The sequence below is a fragment of the Lepidochelys kempii genome, chromosome 10 (genome assembly GCF_965140265.1).
Source record: "Lepidochelys kempii isolate rLepKem1 chromosome 10, rLepKem1.hap2, whole genome shotgun sequence".
NCBI classification, from domain to species: domain Eukaryota; kingdom Metazoa; phylum Chordata; order Testudines; family Cheloniidae; genus Lepidochelys; species Lepidochelys kempii.
Window position 1 is genome coordinate 30,363,997 of NC_133265.1, and position 17,644 is coordinate 30,381,640.

General features: G+C 46.0%; 2 protein-coding genes across 11 annotated transcripts in view; one reads left to right on the forward strand and one right to left on the reverse strand.

Annotated features, from left to right (window-relative positions):
- Positions 1-13,463, forward strand: part of PPL (periplakin) — a 56,114-nt gene extending 42,651 nt beyond the window's left edge. For both annotated transcript variants that reach the window (XM_073362560.1, XM_073362561.1), the window contains 6 exons: positions 880-1,073; positions 2,264-2,414; positions 2,918-3,001; positions 3,811-3,927; positions 8,985-9,077; positions 9,794-13,463. In XM_073362560.1, coding sequence (XP_073218661.1) covers positions 880-1,073; positions 2,264-2,414; positions 2,918-3,001; positions 3,811-3,927; positions 8,985-9,077; positions 9,794-12,457 — 3,303 coding nt within the window. In that variant the 3' untranslated portion in view covers positions 12,458-13,463. The remainder of the gene's footprint in view (positions 1-879; positions 1,074-2,263; positions 2,415-2,917; positions 3,002-3,810; positions 3,928-8,984; positions 9,078-9,793) is intronic.
- Positions 11,877-17,644, reverse strand: part of UBN1 (ubinuclein 1) — a 36,923-nt gene continuing 31,155 nt past the window's right edge. For 8 of the 9 annotated variants that reach the window (XM_073362569.1, XM_073362572.1, XM_073362566.1 and 5 more), the window contains one exon: positions 14,507-16,892. In XM_073362569.1, the coding sequence (XP_073218670.1) occupies positions 16,840-16,892 (53 nt within the window). In that variant the 3' untranslated portion in view covers positions 14,507-16,839. Of the gene's footprint in view, positions 13,135-14,506; positions 16,893-17,644 lie in introns of those variants that run through there. The other variant, XM_073362567.1, reaches the window with a different exon arrangement.

Here is a 17,644-nt window from a genome sequence, read left to right on the forward strand (position 1 = left end):
CTGAGTAGCAACCTCTAGGTCCTAGTCAATGGGTATCCGTCAGAAAAGTCACCTATCCCAATCTGCATCCTTGTGGGTAAGCTCAATGGAAAGGCCAAGAACTCAATGGGCCGATGCCTGACAGCCTCTAGATGTGTCTCTCAGGAACAGGGTGCAGGTAAGCATGCAAAAGCTATTGCAGTGACAGGGACGAAGGACTTAAATCTTCAGCACTTTTCACAAACACTGTTACCTTAAAAATTAAGAAAAGGGGGAAGTCAGAATAAGAGAGAAGTGGTTTCCTCCCCAACAGATCTACTGGATGGCTCCTAGCCTTTGTCTAGAATCCCCAGGCCTGGGGCCTGAGTGTCACCCTTCCACAGCCAGGACACAGCACCATCTGTAGCATTAGCACAAGCCTGGCCATCCTCTAACCTCGCCCGCAATGCCGATGCTGGGTGCTGCTAGAACAGAAGGGCATTCTGATGCAGAGCACCACACCCATTTCACTGGAAGCAGGCTGAGCACTCTTCCTTCTTGCTTTGCATCCATGGTCTTTGCAGGGCTGGGCAGCAGTCAATCACTTAGATCAAAAGACGGATCCTGCATACCGACGAAATTTTGCACCGAGCCAAGCCTTTCCTAACTGGTTTAATCACATCAGCTGAAGTAATATTTGCCATGCCCCTCACCCTATGAATCATGATGTGGGTGCAATTGGATGGGGTAGCAAAGAATTCAGGGGTGAAAGGGTTAGAGGAGTAGGAATGCAAGGAACACTCATGAATGGTCAGCGAACTTCTTTCTTTAAAGCTAGAACCGCAGCTAAGCTATGTCGGAGAGATACTTGGTGAAAGCCTAGGATTTAACAACCCTATTGTTCTCCTACTCCCATTCCAGGCCATGGGCGTGGAGCTGCAGTCCAAGAAGTCTCTGCTTAATGAGGCAGAGCAGAATTTGCAAAAAACAAAGACGTGCTCCACCACCCTTGCCAGCCGCTTTCAGGAGCACTGCCCTGACCTCGAACGCCAGGAAGCTGAGCTCCACAAACTCAACCAGCGCTTCAACAACCTCAGCAAGCAAATTGACCACAGGTGAGACTCCAGGACAGGCTGTTGGCTGAGCACTGGAGATATAGGTTAGGAGAGGGAGTCCCTTGTCTCCTAGCACATGGATTTTTACAACAGAATACAACTGATAGGAATGGAATCAAGTCTGGAGGAATTGCAATATGGTCCCTAGGGATACAGGGATGGTTGATCAACATGGATGCATCTAGAGCTGATGGGAGTTTGACATTACAGGTCTAGGGAAGGAGGCATGGATGGTTCTTCAGCATGGGTAGGCTGAGCAGATCTGGATGGCCTTTGGCACTTAAGCGCTCTCTTAGTGGAGACTGGAGTTGTTATAAGACTGACCAGTTTCTCCACAAGGGCTGAAGGAAGGATGAATGAATTCCCCTCCAGCACAGCCTCTCCCTCCTGCCTCTGACTACGTGTCCTCCCTTCACTGGCCTTCATTTCCTTTCCACATCAAGATCAAGCCCCTTCAGAGCTTTGCATGTATTTGTCCTTATCCACCTTCTGCTTCCTTTACCTACACTCCACTCGCACTCCCTTCCTCTTTCACCCACTCTCCACTACCCAGCCGCCTTCACACTGTGCCAGACGCCTGACATAACCTCCAAGCACTTGCTGGCCGCATACTCCACCACCCAATGATTCCCTTAATACCCAACTAGGCAATGACACTGCCTATGCTGGCCCCACCCCACTGCTTGCTTTGACTTAGTCGGGTCTGTGCTCTATTGCATGCACATCTTTGGATTCTAAGATTCTCAGGACACAGACACTTTTTGGGCTGGCACACTGTACGCTGCCATGCCTATCAATAGTTATATTCCAGTGTCACCGTGGATTCCACCGCATCCTCCGAGCTAATCATAGTGTAGTTTGACGAACTGTTGGTGCTTGGGGTCCATAATAGACCGGGAGAGATGGGCCCTGTATGGAGTGCTTTGTTATATACAGCACAGCTGAATTTCACAACGCTCCACCCTGACCTAGACCTGCAAGCAGAGGAAGGAGTATAAAACCACAGCATGTTTTAACATGACCTGAAGAAAAGACCTCCTAGGAAATACTACGTAGGATCCTGCAGAAGACGACTCCTCCTGGGGGAAAACTCAGGCCCCAAGTTTGTGTCTGTGGGAGGGGTGGGGCCAGAGACATTTGCAGAAACTGTACTAGTTTGGGAAGTATTACATCTCATATCCCCCTTGCAGATCTCGGACCCTGCAGAAAGCAAAATCATCCTATTCCACCTATCGCTCCGGCTACAATGAAGTCAACCAGTTTCTTTGTAACATTCCGAATTATGAGCCGCAGGAGATGGACAACATCCAACAAGTGGAAACGAAGCTGAAGAACCAAATGGTAATTCCTTCTCCTCTGAGACACATACTGCAGGGAGCCTCAACATCTTCCCCACACTTCACATTCAGAGTCACCAACATTGATCAGGACTGCTGCGTGGGGAGATGCCAGCAGCGGCTACAACAGGGGTTAAGGATAGAGTGGGGGTAAATATGTCCTTGTTTGTTTGATGAAGAGTTCCTGCTTAGCTAATACAGAGGTAGGGCACTGGAAATCCACCTCAATCTGAAATCTAGTGCCGTCCTTAATACAGAATTATTCAGTGCTACTGCACTTTGCCCATGAGTACTACCCTGCAGGGGACATGTCCCACTGGGAGGAGAACCCTCCAATGAGCCAGAAAATAGGTGAGGGGCAGCTGCACCCATTCAAATCATGTTCAGAGAATTGAGGAAACAAAGAAAAGAATTCAGACCATCCCCTAGGTGTAGCTTTAACTGGAGCCCCCTAAAATGCCATACTGCTTGGTTCATGCTTTTCCTGTGCCGTTTGTCTGTTTATAGACGCTGCTGGGTGATATTGCACAAAAGGAGCAGGAGGTACAGAAAGTCTCCGCTGATGCCCAGCGGTACCAGCAGGCAGTGAAGGTAAGGAGTGTGATTCTGTCACCAGAGGCGTTTTCAATAGACTCAGACTTTAAAGTCAGAAGGGTCCATCATGATCATCTAGTCTGAACTCCTCCACATTGCAGGCTGCAGAACCTCCCCCACCCACTCATGAAATAGACCTCTAACCTCTGGCTGAGTTATTGAAGTCCTCAAATCATGGTTTGAAGACTTCAAAAGTTACTGAGAATCCACCATTTACACTGGTTTAAACCTGCAAGTGACCCATGCCCCAGGCAGCAGAGAAAGGTGAACTTCCACCGCCCCAGGGTGTCTGCCAGTCTGACCCGGGGGGAAATTCCTTCCCGAACCGAAATAGGGGATAGGATAGCAATGGCTGCCAAAAACAAACCACTGCGGCCCAGTGATGGAGCAAAAGGATGGGGGAGGTAAGGACAGCTTAGTTCCAATCCCTGCTCTCACAGCAACTCCCTCTGTGGCCTTTGTCCCGTCAGTTAACATCTGTCTCAGTTTCCCTGTATGTAAAGGGGTCAATTCTCCCTTCTTGAAGATAAGTGGCTTTAAAGCACTTCATATGGAAGTCGCAATACAACCACGAAGGTGCATTAGCAGGGTTGACACGACAGGCAATGCCTGAACTGGAATTCCCAATGAGATAGAAAGGTCTCACTGATGTTGTTGTAGACCCATCATTCTAAATTAGTTACTTAAAAGACGACCAAGGGTTGGGGTAAAGACAGGTGAAAGTTTGGGTCCATTCACAAGCAGTGAGGCGCATAGGTCAGGAGGACCTGCATCCTCACCTCTCTATCACCACCACTCTCCTGCAGGACTATGAACTGGAAGCAGAGAAGTTACGATCCATTCTCGACCTGGAAAATGGACGGAATGGCTACATGAACAAGAGACCCAGACTCCAGTCTCCAGCTGCCAAAGTGAAAGAAGAGGTAAAGCCGTGATGGGGTTGAGAGAGGCTAAGGCTGGGATATGACTTTGAGGAGCCATCAGTGATTGTAAGGACGATGATTTTCACTTCTGTGACCTCAGCCTCATTCAGGGTTGGGAATTCTTCAGCACCATTAATGGATCAATTATCTAGCATCCCAAAGATTTTTGGGAAGGGTGAGAAAAAAGTACCTGAGCCTGCACTTTGTTCCAGTGAAATCTCCCCCAACACGACTTTCAGCTGGAAGGACAGGTTTTAGGGGTTAAAATTCTTGGTGTAAGCTATAGATACTACGCAAAGACCATGCAAGTTTTCAAGCTACTTCATAGCTGTATAACCCACTGTTTGGCTATCTTAGCTCATCCTTCATCGTATATTGCACCATGTAGCTGAAGTTGCCCACATGAGTCCCCAGTTGTCCTACCTGTTACACACATTTGGTAGAGCAGGTTGCAGGAAGGGAAACTATTGTTCTTCTTTGAGCGATGGCCCCTCTTGGTACTCCACATGCAGAATACGCAATGGCTGTCCGCTGGCCCGCACGGGTGCTGTAGCTTTCATGCTCCCAACCAAGGATATAAAGGGTGGTGCAGGCTGACTATGCCCAGGTCCCAGGATTCAAAAACTGTTTCCTGCCCTCGTTCCTCTTCTGTGAATGACAAACATCAACGCTGCCTCTGCTGTCTGGCTGAGGCTCATATTTCTAACAAGTGCAGCATCTGCCTCTCTCTTCTCCCCAGAACTCATGAGGATCGGGAACAGACTCAGAAAACACCTCCTGGAGAAGGCAATGAAGCCCCAATAAGATGTGGATCAGAGACTCATCTCCCTCACTCCCCTCAGCAGGCAGTGCCTCCCTGAGCACAAGCTTGGGAACAGAGGCTAAGTCTGATAAGCCTAAAGAAAAGGCTTTACAGGAAAGTAAGGGACTTGTCCTTAATATGCCAGTCCCAAAAAGAAGGGATTCCCTCCCTGACCCCATCAGAGTCGAGAGAGCCAGTGTGCATGGGTACTAAGGTTTCAGTTCCAACTAAATCTTCTTGACAAGGAGGCGGCGGCATGCAAGGGTATGAATCCTATGGTTCCAGCACTTGCGCCGGTGGTGAAGATGAGGTATAGATAGCTCGTAGTGCTTCTATCCACTTCAGGAACTCAGATAGCAATGTGGCCCCAAAGGGTGACCAGAGAGGCTCCAGGAATGGACTCTCCTCATACTCCAGGATGGTTGGAGATGTCTTCCAGGGAGACGTACATCTTTGCTCTCCCCCATCCAAGTTCACTGTTCCTATTAGGTCCTATATTCCCGGACATTGTTCGCAGCCCTCAACATGAAAGATGCGTATTTTCATACGGATATCCAGCCAGCCCATAGGAGGTTCTTCAGGTTCCTCTTCAACCAAGACCATTACCAATCCAGAGTTCTCCCCTTCAGTCTGGCCACAACATCCAGCATGTTTACAAAGTTTTTTCCAGTTGTGGCTGCTTAGATGAGAAGAGAAGGATTTACAGTCTTCCCGTACCTTGATGACTGACTTCTCAGAGTCAACTCCGACAAGGAGGTCCACAGGGCAACCCGTGTTCTGCTCAGCCCCACAAGGAGCATAGACATCATAGGGGCAACACGTTACACTCGTACTGTAGTCGAGTCTATCTACCTCTCAAAACATTTGAGCACTTTCATAACCAGGTCACTCTCAGACCCAGGATGTCACTCAGAACTTGCCTTTCCCTCCTTTGCCACATGGCTTTCGTGCACACGTGATGCCGTTCAACAAGCTACATCTAGAATGCCTACAGGCCTTGCTTCTCTCAGTGTACCCCCCGGAGAATGGCATCATAAATGACAAGGTCACAATTCTGCCCAAGAATTGGGACTCTCTCGTCTGATGGACAAAACCAGAAAAGGTTCAGGTAGGTGCCCCTTTCCTCAGACCAACACCCGAGGCACCCACCATTGCCAATGTCCCCCTCTTGGGTTGGGGTGTGCACATGGACCTTCCCAAGGCACAGGGCATCTGGACACCTTGGGAGACCAGAATGTACATAATTTACAATGGTTATCAGCAGCTTCATCGTACTTACCCAGGGTGCAAAATTCCCTAGTGGACTGTCTGAGAAGACACTTTCCTGAAAGCCACTAACGGGAGATTCACGATTTGGTTCTCAGTGACGTCTTCGCTCAATGGGGAATGCCAGCTTGGGACCTTTTGGAAGCTTCCTCAGTACTGCTCCAGAGCAGTCCTGGGCAAAGACTCATTGGGAGATGTCCTCCTGATGTCAAGGAAGGGTTGCCTAGGCTATGCTTTCCTTCCAATTCCTTTGTGGATAAAGTCCTGATTTGCTGCTTACATCACGATCACATCATGTGGAACAGCACATTGCATTTGATGTTGTGCATGCCGTCTGTCACGATTTTTCCCCCTCTGTAAGTTGAGGTGTACATTTGACAAAATGTCAGCTCCTAAGAAAGCAAAGTTAGATGTCCATTCATTTCACTTAACAGCAACATTTGGTGGCTAAGTTGTGGCAAGGTTTTGGTGCGCTTTATAAACTGTTTTGATGCAATCAAGGCCTTTTTGTCGGAAAAAGGACAAAACTACCCTGAACTGGATGATGAATAATGGCGGTGTAAGCTCATGTTTCTTACTGACATCACCGCTCACCTAAAAGAGCTCAACCTCCATCTCCAGGGTGCAGGGCAAACGGTTCTGGATCTTTATGAAACTTGGAAGGCATTTGTTGTAAAACTAGAAGTTTTTTTCCTCGGGATATTTGAACTTCGACTTTCTGCTACTTCCAACACATAAAAGAGCTAGCGACACGTTGCACTGTCAGTGTTGATGAGATTGGAATGTACATGCAAGAACTGGAATCAGAATTTTCTGACAGATTTCAAGATTTCCAGCAATTTGGCCCAACGTTTTCTTTTCTAATTAAACCTGAGAAGTTCAACAAAAGCGACTTGGATTTGTCTGTATTTCAGTGGATGGATGTTGAAGATTTCAAAATACAGCTCATTCAGTTAAAAAGCTCAGAATTGTGGGTATCAAAGTTTGGAGATCTGCGGAGTGCACTTAAAGCTACCGAGAGAGATCATGGGGCCTCTATTCTGACCTGCTGAATGTCCCTGCCAGTGAAATTTAACTGTGAAGAAAACTGCATTTGCAATGCTTTCAGCATTTGGATCCACATACCTGTGTGAACAGATATTTTCACACACGAAATCTGTCCTCTATCCCTCTCGGAGCTGGTTAACAACTGATCACTCAGAAGCCTGTGTGCAGCTTAAACTATCCAAATACATGCCAGACATTGGAAAACTCAGCAAGGAGAAGCAAGGGCAAGGATCACACTAAACTGATAAAATCTGCATTTTAATTTAATTTTAAATGAAGCTTCTTAAACGTTTTAAAAACCTTATTTACTTTACATACAACAATAGTTTAGTTACTTATTATAGAGAGAGACCTTCTAAAAACGTTAAAATGTATTACTGGCACATGAAACCTTAAATTAGAGTGAATAAATGAAGACTTGGTACACCACTTCTGAAAGGTTGCCGACCCCTGTTCTAATGCAACACGGGGGCAAATTCGCACACCCAAATCAGGAGTCGTTGCATCTTAGAGTATCTACTTACCCTTAAGTCTTCAGGTATTATATTTGCAGTCAGCGCTTTCCATCCTCCAATGGATAACCATACGATCTGTACACCCACATCACATCAAGATTTCTGAAAGGGATTTTCAGATCCTTTCCTCCAGTGGTGAAATTTGCATCTCCCTGGGACCTCAATTTTGTTCTATCATCTCTCACTAAGATTCCCTTGAGCCACTGTCCACATGCTTTGTGACCCATCTGTCTATGACGGTGGCATTTCTGATAGCTATAATGTCAGCCAAAAGAGTCAGCGAACTGAGAGAGCTTATGGTGGGCCCACAGTATACTACCTTCTACAAAGGAAAAGTCTCTATGCCCCCACCCGAGATTCATACCCAAGGTAGTTTATGAGTCAGGTCATCCACTTATCTGTATTTTTTTCCTAAATCACATGCCTCTGAAGAGAAAATTGCATGCTCTGGATCTTCGGAGGACTTTAGCCTTTTATCTGCAAAGAACAAAGGAGGTTAGAAAGATATCTAAACTATATTTATTTCCGCAGCAAAGTGATCAAGAGGTCAACCTATATTGGGCAGAGACTTACAATCTGAGATCTATTTTGAATTATCCTTTGTTACCAACTAGCTGGTATTCCCCTTCCCTCTCCTCTCCCCCAAAGGGGTAAAGGCTCATTCCACCAGGGGACAAGCTACTTCAGCTGCATCTCTGAGAGACAATCATACTAGAGATATGTAGGCCAGCTATTTGGAGCTCCTTGCATACCTTCCCGAGACATTATGCCCTGGAACAGTCATTGACTTCAGATATGGCTATGAGGACAGCAGTACCACAGTCAGCTATCATTTCTGCATCCTCACACCCACCACCTGTTTGACTACTGCTTGTTAATCTCCCACATGTAGAATACACAAAGGGACCATCACACTTAGAAGAAATGGTGGTTACTTACCTGTAACTGGAGGTAAGTCTTTTGAGACGCATGGCCCCAATCTGTATTCCACTACTCACTCACCCGGGAATTCATTACTCTGTCATAAGAATAGGAAACTGGAGAGGCGACAGCCCACACCGCACATTATGCCCTCAGTTGGGAGCACAAGGAGAGCTATGGAGCATATGCAGGCCAACAGACATTGCTTCCAAGAAATTCTACGCACAGACCCATCGTGCGCTTGTGTATCCCATGTATGGAATACACATCTCAAAGAACTTTCAGTTACAGGTAAGCAACCTCCACTTCTGTGCATGGAACCTCTCGAACAGAACCCACAACACAAGATCACAGTAAGAGGGAAGGTTTTGAGAAAAAAGCCAGTTGCCCTGCCATACACTTCCCTACCTGTCCTGCATGTCACCATTTGTTTTGTTTCTATTCAGAAAGTCTTGATTAACAGCTCTGGTTCCACTTCTTTCTCTGAACGCCTTTCCGTTTCACAGGAAGCAATTCTGGCTGCTAAATTCACTGAAGTTAATGCTGTCAATAAACAGAGGCTGCAGAACCTGGAATTTGCCCAGAATCTCCTGAGGCAGGTAACTGATGAATAGCAGGAATTGATTTAGCTAGAGATGAAACTAGGAGCTTGACCTTCTAAAACATGCACTGTGCCTCCTCTTAAAATCACAGCTGCTGGGTGATGGTCACATCTGCACCACAATGAAGGATTTTGGAGGTTTATGCATACGTTAAAGTAGATTAACTTTATGCTAAGCAATTTATTCTACAAGAATATTTAATAAAGCAGAATTGCACACAGTTTTTCACCAACTAGAAATAGAGCTAGCTAATGTGTCACATCCTGGAAATCATCACCCAGAAGGAACCCAATTTGAGCCCACCCATCAAGAACAATCTAGCCCACCCAATGACTTCATTACACTCCTGATTTGGTGTGAGGGAGTGTTATGTAAATCTTAGGATGCACTAGTTGAATGGTTTTCAACTTTTTTCATATGAGCGCCACCCACAGATCCCCTTCCCACATAGCCAGACACATTTTCCATGGGGTAGTATGAGAAAGATGGGGTGGTCATGACCTGTGGTTAAGAACCCATGCACTAGTTCGATGGAAGGACATGGACTTGCTAATATACAATACTCAATCATTTTCAATGGATCTCTCCATTAGAGTTTGAAGTTATCCCACAGTAGTTTTACCATTTTGCTGCTGAAGGAAGATAGGTACACCAAGTAGTGATTGCTAATAAGAAAGGTTGTCCTTACCATGCACTCTTTATTTCACTGACAGCAGCCAGAGGTACAAGTAATGCAGGAGTCTGTCCAGACTAGCAAGTCCGAGAGGCCGCAGGAGGAAGTCTGGAAAATAATGAAAGAGCTGGATGATGAGAGTCTACGTCGACAGCAGCTAGAGGGGGAGATCAAAACCATCCAGAACGACATCCTCCATCTACAGAAACAGAAGCCCCAGGAAACTGTGCTGAAGAAGGAACTGCTGAAGAAAGTTCCTGACCCTCAGCTGGATGAGAGCTGCCACAAAATGCAGCAAAGCCTGGCAGAAGAGCAACGCAAGAACCAGGTGCTACAGGATGAGCTGGAGGCCCTAAATCTGAAGCTGCGAGCCCTAGAGCATGAGAGGAGGGAAGGGGGCCAGGAGTATATCGTTAAGGAGGTCCTGCGTATTGAGCAGGACAAGGCACAAGCGGATGAAATCCTGAAATTGAAAGAAGAGCTGGAGGACCTCAAGAGGCAGGAAGGAACCAGAGAAAATGAGGTCACGCTCCTGCGCCACCAAATCACCGTGCTGTCTGATGAGAAGAACAAAGAGCAGGAGAAGGTTACTGAGAAGGAGGTGGTGAAGCTGCAGAATGACCCTCAGCTGGAGGCGGAGTTCCGAATGCTGCAAGAGAACAAGGAAAGGGAGAGCACCCTGAGGCAGAAACAAGAGGAGGAGCTCAGCTACCTGCAGGACAAGATGAAACGGCTAGAGAAGGAGCGGGCCATTGCAGAGAGCAAGATCACAGTCAAGGAGGTGCTGAAGGTGGAGAAAGACCTGGCAACAGAGAGGGAGGTGAACGAGCTCCGACGCCAGTATGAAGACGAGAAGTCCAAGGGCCGTTCCAATGAGAGGGAGAAGGATGAGCTGCTCAGAAAGATCCAGGTCCTGGAGGAGGAGAATGCTAAGGTGGTCGTCCAAGAAAAAGTACGTGAGATAGTCCGCCCAGATCCCAAGGCTGAAAATGAAGTAGCCAACCTTCGTCTGGAGCTGGTGGAGCAGGAGAGGAGATACCGAGGTGGGGAAGAGCAGCTGAAGAGCTGCCAGAATGAGCTGGCTTACCTGAGAAACAGAAGCGGACAGGTGGAGGTGAAAGACATTATCAAGGAGGTCATTAAGTATAAGACCGATCCTGAGACCAAGAAGGAATTGCAGAGACTCCGGGAAGAAATTGTAGACAGGACCCGAGCGATTGAGAGAGCTGATCTGGAGATCTACCAGCTGAAGCAAGAGATTCAGACCTTGAAAGACACAAAACCTCAAGTGCAGATGAAGGAAGTCGTCCAAGAGATACTGCAGTACCGGGAAGACCCCAAGACCAGGGGGGAAGTGGAGTCCCTGAGAGCTCAGCTAGCAGAGGAACAAAAGAAGCAGATTGACTTGGAGAGGGAGAGGCTGCTCCAGGAAGAGAAGATCAGACAGAAAGAGGAGGAACTGTCACAAGTGAAGGAGAAAGTGGTCCAGCAGGAAGTGGTGAAGTTTGAGCAAGATCCTGCCTTGAAAGCAGAGATCAACTCCTTCTCTCAGAGCATTGAGAGTGAGCTGAAGCAGATAGACTCCCTGCGGGAAGAGCTACGCAAGCTGCAACAGAGGAGATCTGAGCTGGAGCGTCAGTTGGAGGAGCTCGAGAAAGAGAGGCAGGCCCGCAGAGAGGCTGAATTTCAGGTGCAGAGGCTGAAGGTCAGGCTGAACGAGCTGGAACAGCAGGAGAAGGAGACAACGGAGAGAGTAACCGTGAAACAGAAAGTGATCCTCCAGCAAGACCCACAGCAAGAGAAAGAACACTCTCTCCTCAAGCTGGAGCTGGAGGAAGAGAAGCACCGAAGACAAGTCCTGCAGGCTGAGCTGGAAGCCTTGAGGAAGAAGCTCCTCATGCTGGAGAAGATGGAGGTAAAGGAGAAAGTAGTCTTTTCAGAGAGCATCCAAGTGGATAAAGGGAACACCGAATACGAGATTCAAAAGCTGAAGAGCAACCTGGAGGAGGAGAGTCGGCGTAAGAGGGAGCTGGATGCAAATGTCAACCGCCTCGAGGCCAAACTATCTGAGGTGGAGTTCAACAATTCCAAATCCTCCAAGGAGCTAGATTTCTTGAGGGAGGAAAACCACAAGCTCCACCTAGAAAAGCAGAATCTTCTGCTGGAAACAAGGAGGTTACAGTCCGAGATTGAGCTCACAGCAACGGAAGCTCAGGATTTACGAAACATGACCCAGATTGACAGCAGGGTGACTCTGGACTCCAGATTCCAGACTTTGGAGAGAGAGCTGGAAGATCTCAAGAAGTTATCCAGTGAAAAAGATGCAGAGATTAAGCAACTTCAGAACCGCCTCAAGACAGTGGCCATCAAGAGAGAACAGAGAGAGAACCACTTGCGGCGCTCCATTGTGGTCATAGACCCCGACACTGGGAAGGAGATGTCTCCAGAGGAAGCTCACAAACTTGGCCTCATCGAATGGAGCTTGTTCGTCAAGCTGAAGGGCCAGGAATGCGACTGGGAAGAGATCTCAATAAAGGGACCTAGTGGGGAGTCCTCCATGATCCTCGACAGGAAGACTGGCAAAGAATTCTCCATTGAGGATGCCTTAAAGAGTGGAAAGTTAACCATGGCTCAGTACGATCGTTACCTGAACAAGGAAATGTCCATCCAGGAGCTGGCAGTACTGGTGTCTGGGAAGAAGTAATTACAATGTTCCCTCAACTCTATATTGAAACTTTTCTTACAGCAGCTTGCTCAGAGCTGCACCACTTGTTACAATTCCAGATTGCTGCAAATCCTTTATGTCTTCCGAAATGCTATAGCCTTTGCATGGTCCAACATGAGGCTGCCATGAAGTCATGCTGCTTGCTGCATCCATTGCATAAGAGCACTGCCACGCCAGAGGTGGAAAATGTATTTGTCAACATTACATTAATCTTTCCTTCCCCATTACAACCTTACCTAGGTACTCACGCCAACTGAAAACAAACAAAATCATCTTCAAGTCTGAAGTTGTTTATTAACATGTGCTCTCAAATTTAGCAACTGAGAAAAGGCTGCATATCTCAGCACATTCCTTTTTTGTTTTTATGTCAAGTATGAACTTCTCTCTAGAGGGTACCGCAAAGCTGTATAAAGAGCCACTGGAAAGAGACAAAAGGTCAAGACCACCCAGAATAGCAGAGGAAGCCTAGTAAGCCACCCACCTGTATGAAAATCTAGAGAGACACTATCATTATATACAGTGGAATGAATGATGGTATCTTCATCTGAGAAAGGCAGCTAAGTGCACAAAAAATGAAATTTATATATTAATTCATAGTCATGATACTCACATCTAATCAAAGCTGTTTCAGACGGACTTCTGTCACCTCAGTGCCTCTAATGCCAAAGGAGAGGGGGAACAAAAAGAATTGTAATTTGATACAGTAATTCCTAGATTAAAAGGAGGTATTTTCATATGACATCACCAGAAACATGTAAAGAGACGTCAATATTATGTAGTAAATGCTACTGTAACCTAATGCGGAGGTGCCGGAGGTGCCTTCTGAACGGTCGTGCTTACCTCATGGTTAAAAGCCACTCATACCGATATTTTACTGACTAATGTTACACATTCAGCTATATGTATCATTTATTTGTGTAAGGGAATGGGAAATATGGGGAAATTCTATTTATAGTACAAAATAAAAATGCGGTGGTTTAAATCAGTTTATTTTTCCTTTTTAAATTGATGCCTGCCTTTTGATCTAATACCTTAAAGGAACCCAAATTTCAGAATCAAAGGTGACCTTTCACCCAACACTTACATTTATTTTTTAATATAAGAAACGTGCATGTTAATGTTGTACCTATATCTTTGGAAAAAACACAAATTGCTTGTTGGTCAAGTTTACTGGCAAGAAAGGCATGCAGCTGATCATTGGTACGTTGTCCTGACCCTTGCAGCTACTGGAAAAGGCGAATTACAGGCCAGTTTCGCTTTCAGGTTAGAGCTTCGGAATTTCTACCTTACCATGCAGCTCTGCTATCAAAAAAGGATACTAAAGAGAGCGCCTGTGAGGTTCCATGTTTATTGCATCATGGATTTCCTGATCCTGTGTGCTCAGTTTACAAGTGGAAAAGCTTTTCCTGCAATCTCAGTCTGGGAGCTGAAAGGCAAGCTGGGTTTTTCCCACCTAACGGATCCTCCTGGGTAGTAAAGGTTCTGCAGGCCAAATGCTGCCCTTAGTGATACCCACAGGGGTGTGATCTTAATAATGTCCGAGTGCCACTTGTGCAATCCCATTGCTGTTAAGAAACTTACACAGGTGTAAGTGATTGGAACCTGGTACAGAGTTCTGCTCACTTTGCTGGAGCTCTGCTGACTCTACTCTGTAGGGCTAAGAGCACTAAAAATTTATTTTACACCCAACCCTGCTCCCACTGAAGTCAATAAGAGAGTTTTACCATTGACAATGACAGGAGCTAGATTGGGCCTTAGGTCACCATTATTAAGCTAAAAGGATGGTCCCTCCCAGCAGATGTAACACACACAGGAACAGGTTTGTTGAGTAAGAAGGTGTCATTCTACTGCAATGGCAATTTAAGAGTTACAGCCGTATTTTAAAAGGACTTGGTCATTTACAAAGCATTGGCCAAAATGCATACTAATAATTAGTGACCCAATGAGTGGTAAGAGGCAGCAATACAGTCACTAAGATGATCTTCCAGTCAATTTACATTTGAAGAGAAACTGAGACTGAAAAGAGCATTTTGGAAACTTTGAAACAATTTATTCAGTTGCTCTGTACAAGATTGACAGTTTTCACACCACCCCCATCATTGTCATCTAGACAGTCCCAACACTCACAACAAAAATAAAGTAAATAGCAGCTCTTACACACAACAGAAACTGCCAAACTAAGTAAGTGCCGGTGGGAGGCTCGCCCCCCACCGTAAAGAAAACAGCTAACGTTGCCTAGTCAAGACAGAGATCCCAGATGCTCTGCTCCCCAGGGCTTGTGATCTCATTCCATATTTCTGCCTTGCCATGGCGGTTTAATTCATTCACTCGTTCATTACAGCATGTAAAGAAAAAAGAAAAAAATCCCACAGAATTTCCACCGAATAAACATTTCCCTGAGGCAAAGGCTTTGCTAAATTCCTAAAACGAGGGCATTCTGCTCCAGCTGCGACACACAAATGTGCATCCCAGCAGAAACACCAAAGTGAAAGCAAAGAGAGGGAGTGGAACCAGTACCTTGGGTTGCTCATTAAGGGCTGGGATCCTGCCAGGTGTTTGAATGCCCTTTCAGCTGCCACTGGCTTCAGTGGAAGTTGAAGTGCTTGGTACCTTTCAGGATTAGGTCCTAAATGGGAACCATGCGACATCCACTGCTCAGAGTCCATCGATAACTGCTGTACTCTATCTTAGTAACTCAAATTCTGTCTTTGGCTCTTTTGCTACAACTTAGAAATATCTTCTTTTCTGTAAACAAATTTGAATTCTGAGCTGCATTTTTAAAGAAAAATACGAACAGTGAAGTGATCTTGAGAAGTCCTTTATCAGTTCCACTTCCAAACATGTGTCTTGGGTCTTACGAAAAATAGAGAAAACTAGAGCTACTATTGGCTGGCCTACTTGATTTCAGTACCCCTCCCAAAGCACAGGAAGGAATTCTGCAAGCTTTTATTTGAAATACCAATGAATAACTTATGGAGCAGTGCTACTATCTCTGAAGTCCAGATAAATTAGATCTGGTTAAAAGGTGACCTGAAAGAAGGGAGATCACAACACCACAACTACAAGTCAATGGGGCTTACGATCTGAGAACCACAGACTGCCCCCTCAATCTATGCAGGCATATCAAAGGGGACATGCAGACAGACTGAAATCAGCTTACTGGGCTAAAGCTAAAAATATACACTCAGATCCGAGTAGATCTCCATTGCTGCAGCTCTGACAAGTAAATGATTTTAGTGCAGAAGTCATCAAGGGGAGCAATATTCACTTGATTATCAGTGACCTTTGTTAATCTAGATCACCAGAGAGATCATTATTGAAGACCCTAGTAAAGAATGGCTTTAGGGGAGGGTCTGGAACCCACTTGCACAAACTCAGATAAGAACTGGTGCTCTTGCTAGATTTGGTACTGGATTTAAAGTAGCCAAGTCACCATTTAAGTCCAGACAGTGCAGCTTTTGATGTGTAACCATAAAAAGCTCTATTAAATAAAAACAGAATACATATTAAATACAGAGTGATTAAAAAAGAACTGAGGTGCACACACAAAAAACGGCCAAAATGGATGTTATTAGTCCATTCTTGCTCCACCATAAAAGGCACTGGAATTATGTCTTCCTATACATGTGACATGCTGAGAAGTGTTCCAATCAATCCAATGCATTCAAAGGTAATGATAAAACTGAGCACACAAAAAAAAATCCCTTGAGAGGAAATAAAAATGTAGAAGCATTTCAATGTCCGTGAGTGCATCTAGAAATGTCTCTCTAAGAGTCTTCATTCTCTTCCAGAGGGGAATATCAGGCGATTCATGATAGTCACCATAAAGGAAGTGCTAAGTCCTCCAACTAACTTGAGCACTGCTTTATAGCACAACTGAAAAATTTGGACAGAGTCAATGTCTTTGAAAAGCCCTAGCAGTGCTTGAGTTATCCAAGTCAATCCAAAGCAGGAATAAGCACCTTTCATGTACTCTCCTGGGGAGCCAAGGAAGTAACTGAACTCAGGTACTTGGCAGATCTAGACACAGGTGGGGGGAAATCCACCAAGGCTCTTGACTTTTTGAAAGAAAGATGCCCCACCAGTGTTGCCCACAAGTTCTAGCGCTTGCCCGTGAGGACTGGCAGCAGTGAAACAGTGCCGTAAGTGCTTCTCTCACCAGGGTGTGGCGCAAGGTGGCTCACTTCCTGCAGAGCTCCTCTCTGGATGCCACTGACCAAAAGTGCCAACTCAGTTTCTCCAGCTGCCATCAGGAAAAGAAAACAAAGAGCAGGTGGAAAACAGGGCATCTGCATCCAGTCTTCACGGCCGACTCCTCTTGGTTTGTCCTGGGCTTGCATTAGCTTCCCCTCTTGCAGATGTCACAATTTTCGCTGCTGCACATTGGACCCTTTGCCATGAAGCTGAGACGCATCTGAAAAGAGAATGAAAAAAAAAAAAAAAAGGAACAAGTTTCAGTGTCACCATACCCCTAGGCCAATTGTTCCAGTGGTTAACTCCTCACAGGATTCTCTGCACAGCTGGGAGGCGCCAAGATCCCATTGCATGTAAAAGCTATTGGGTCACCAAGGATTCAGACTAGAGCAGTGCTATTCAAAGTGGTGGCCTGTGGACTGGTGCCAGTCCACAAGCCATCGGCTGCCAATCTGCGCGCACATTGGAAAAATAAAATTGCCGGTCCCCCACATAAGATAGCTTGAGAAGCACTGGACTAGAAGATGCTGGGGGAAGATAGAGATTTTCATGGACACGTGGTAACTGGGAGTGGTCTTCATTGTGCTTGTATATTACATGATCTCTGGAAGCAGTAGACCTCTTCTATGGCCTTCCAGCATAAGCATCACCAAGGGCCACAGACGCAGGTAGCTGGGAGGAGGGAGCTGTTAGCCAGCTAGTCTAGCAAGCTATTTTCTCTTCATCAGTCCAAACTAGCCATGGATAAGGGCACTTGCTAACAAATACATGATTTTACCGATTACCCAGACAATCTGGAAATTGTAGTTATTGAGAGTTCAAATAGGACTTTAGTTCCTGGCAATTAGCGGATTTCCGCAACTATAATGAACCTTTTTGTACTTCCGATAGCCCCAAAGAAACTCACTGCACCACCAGTAGTCAGAGTCTGAACACCAGAGGTAAGGGAGAAGGACAGTAGGAGGAAGTAGA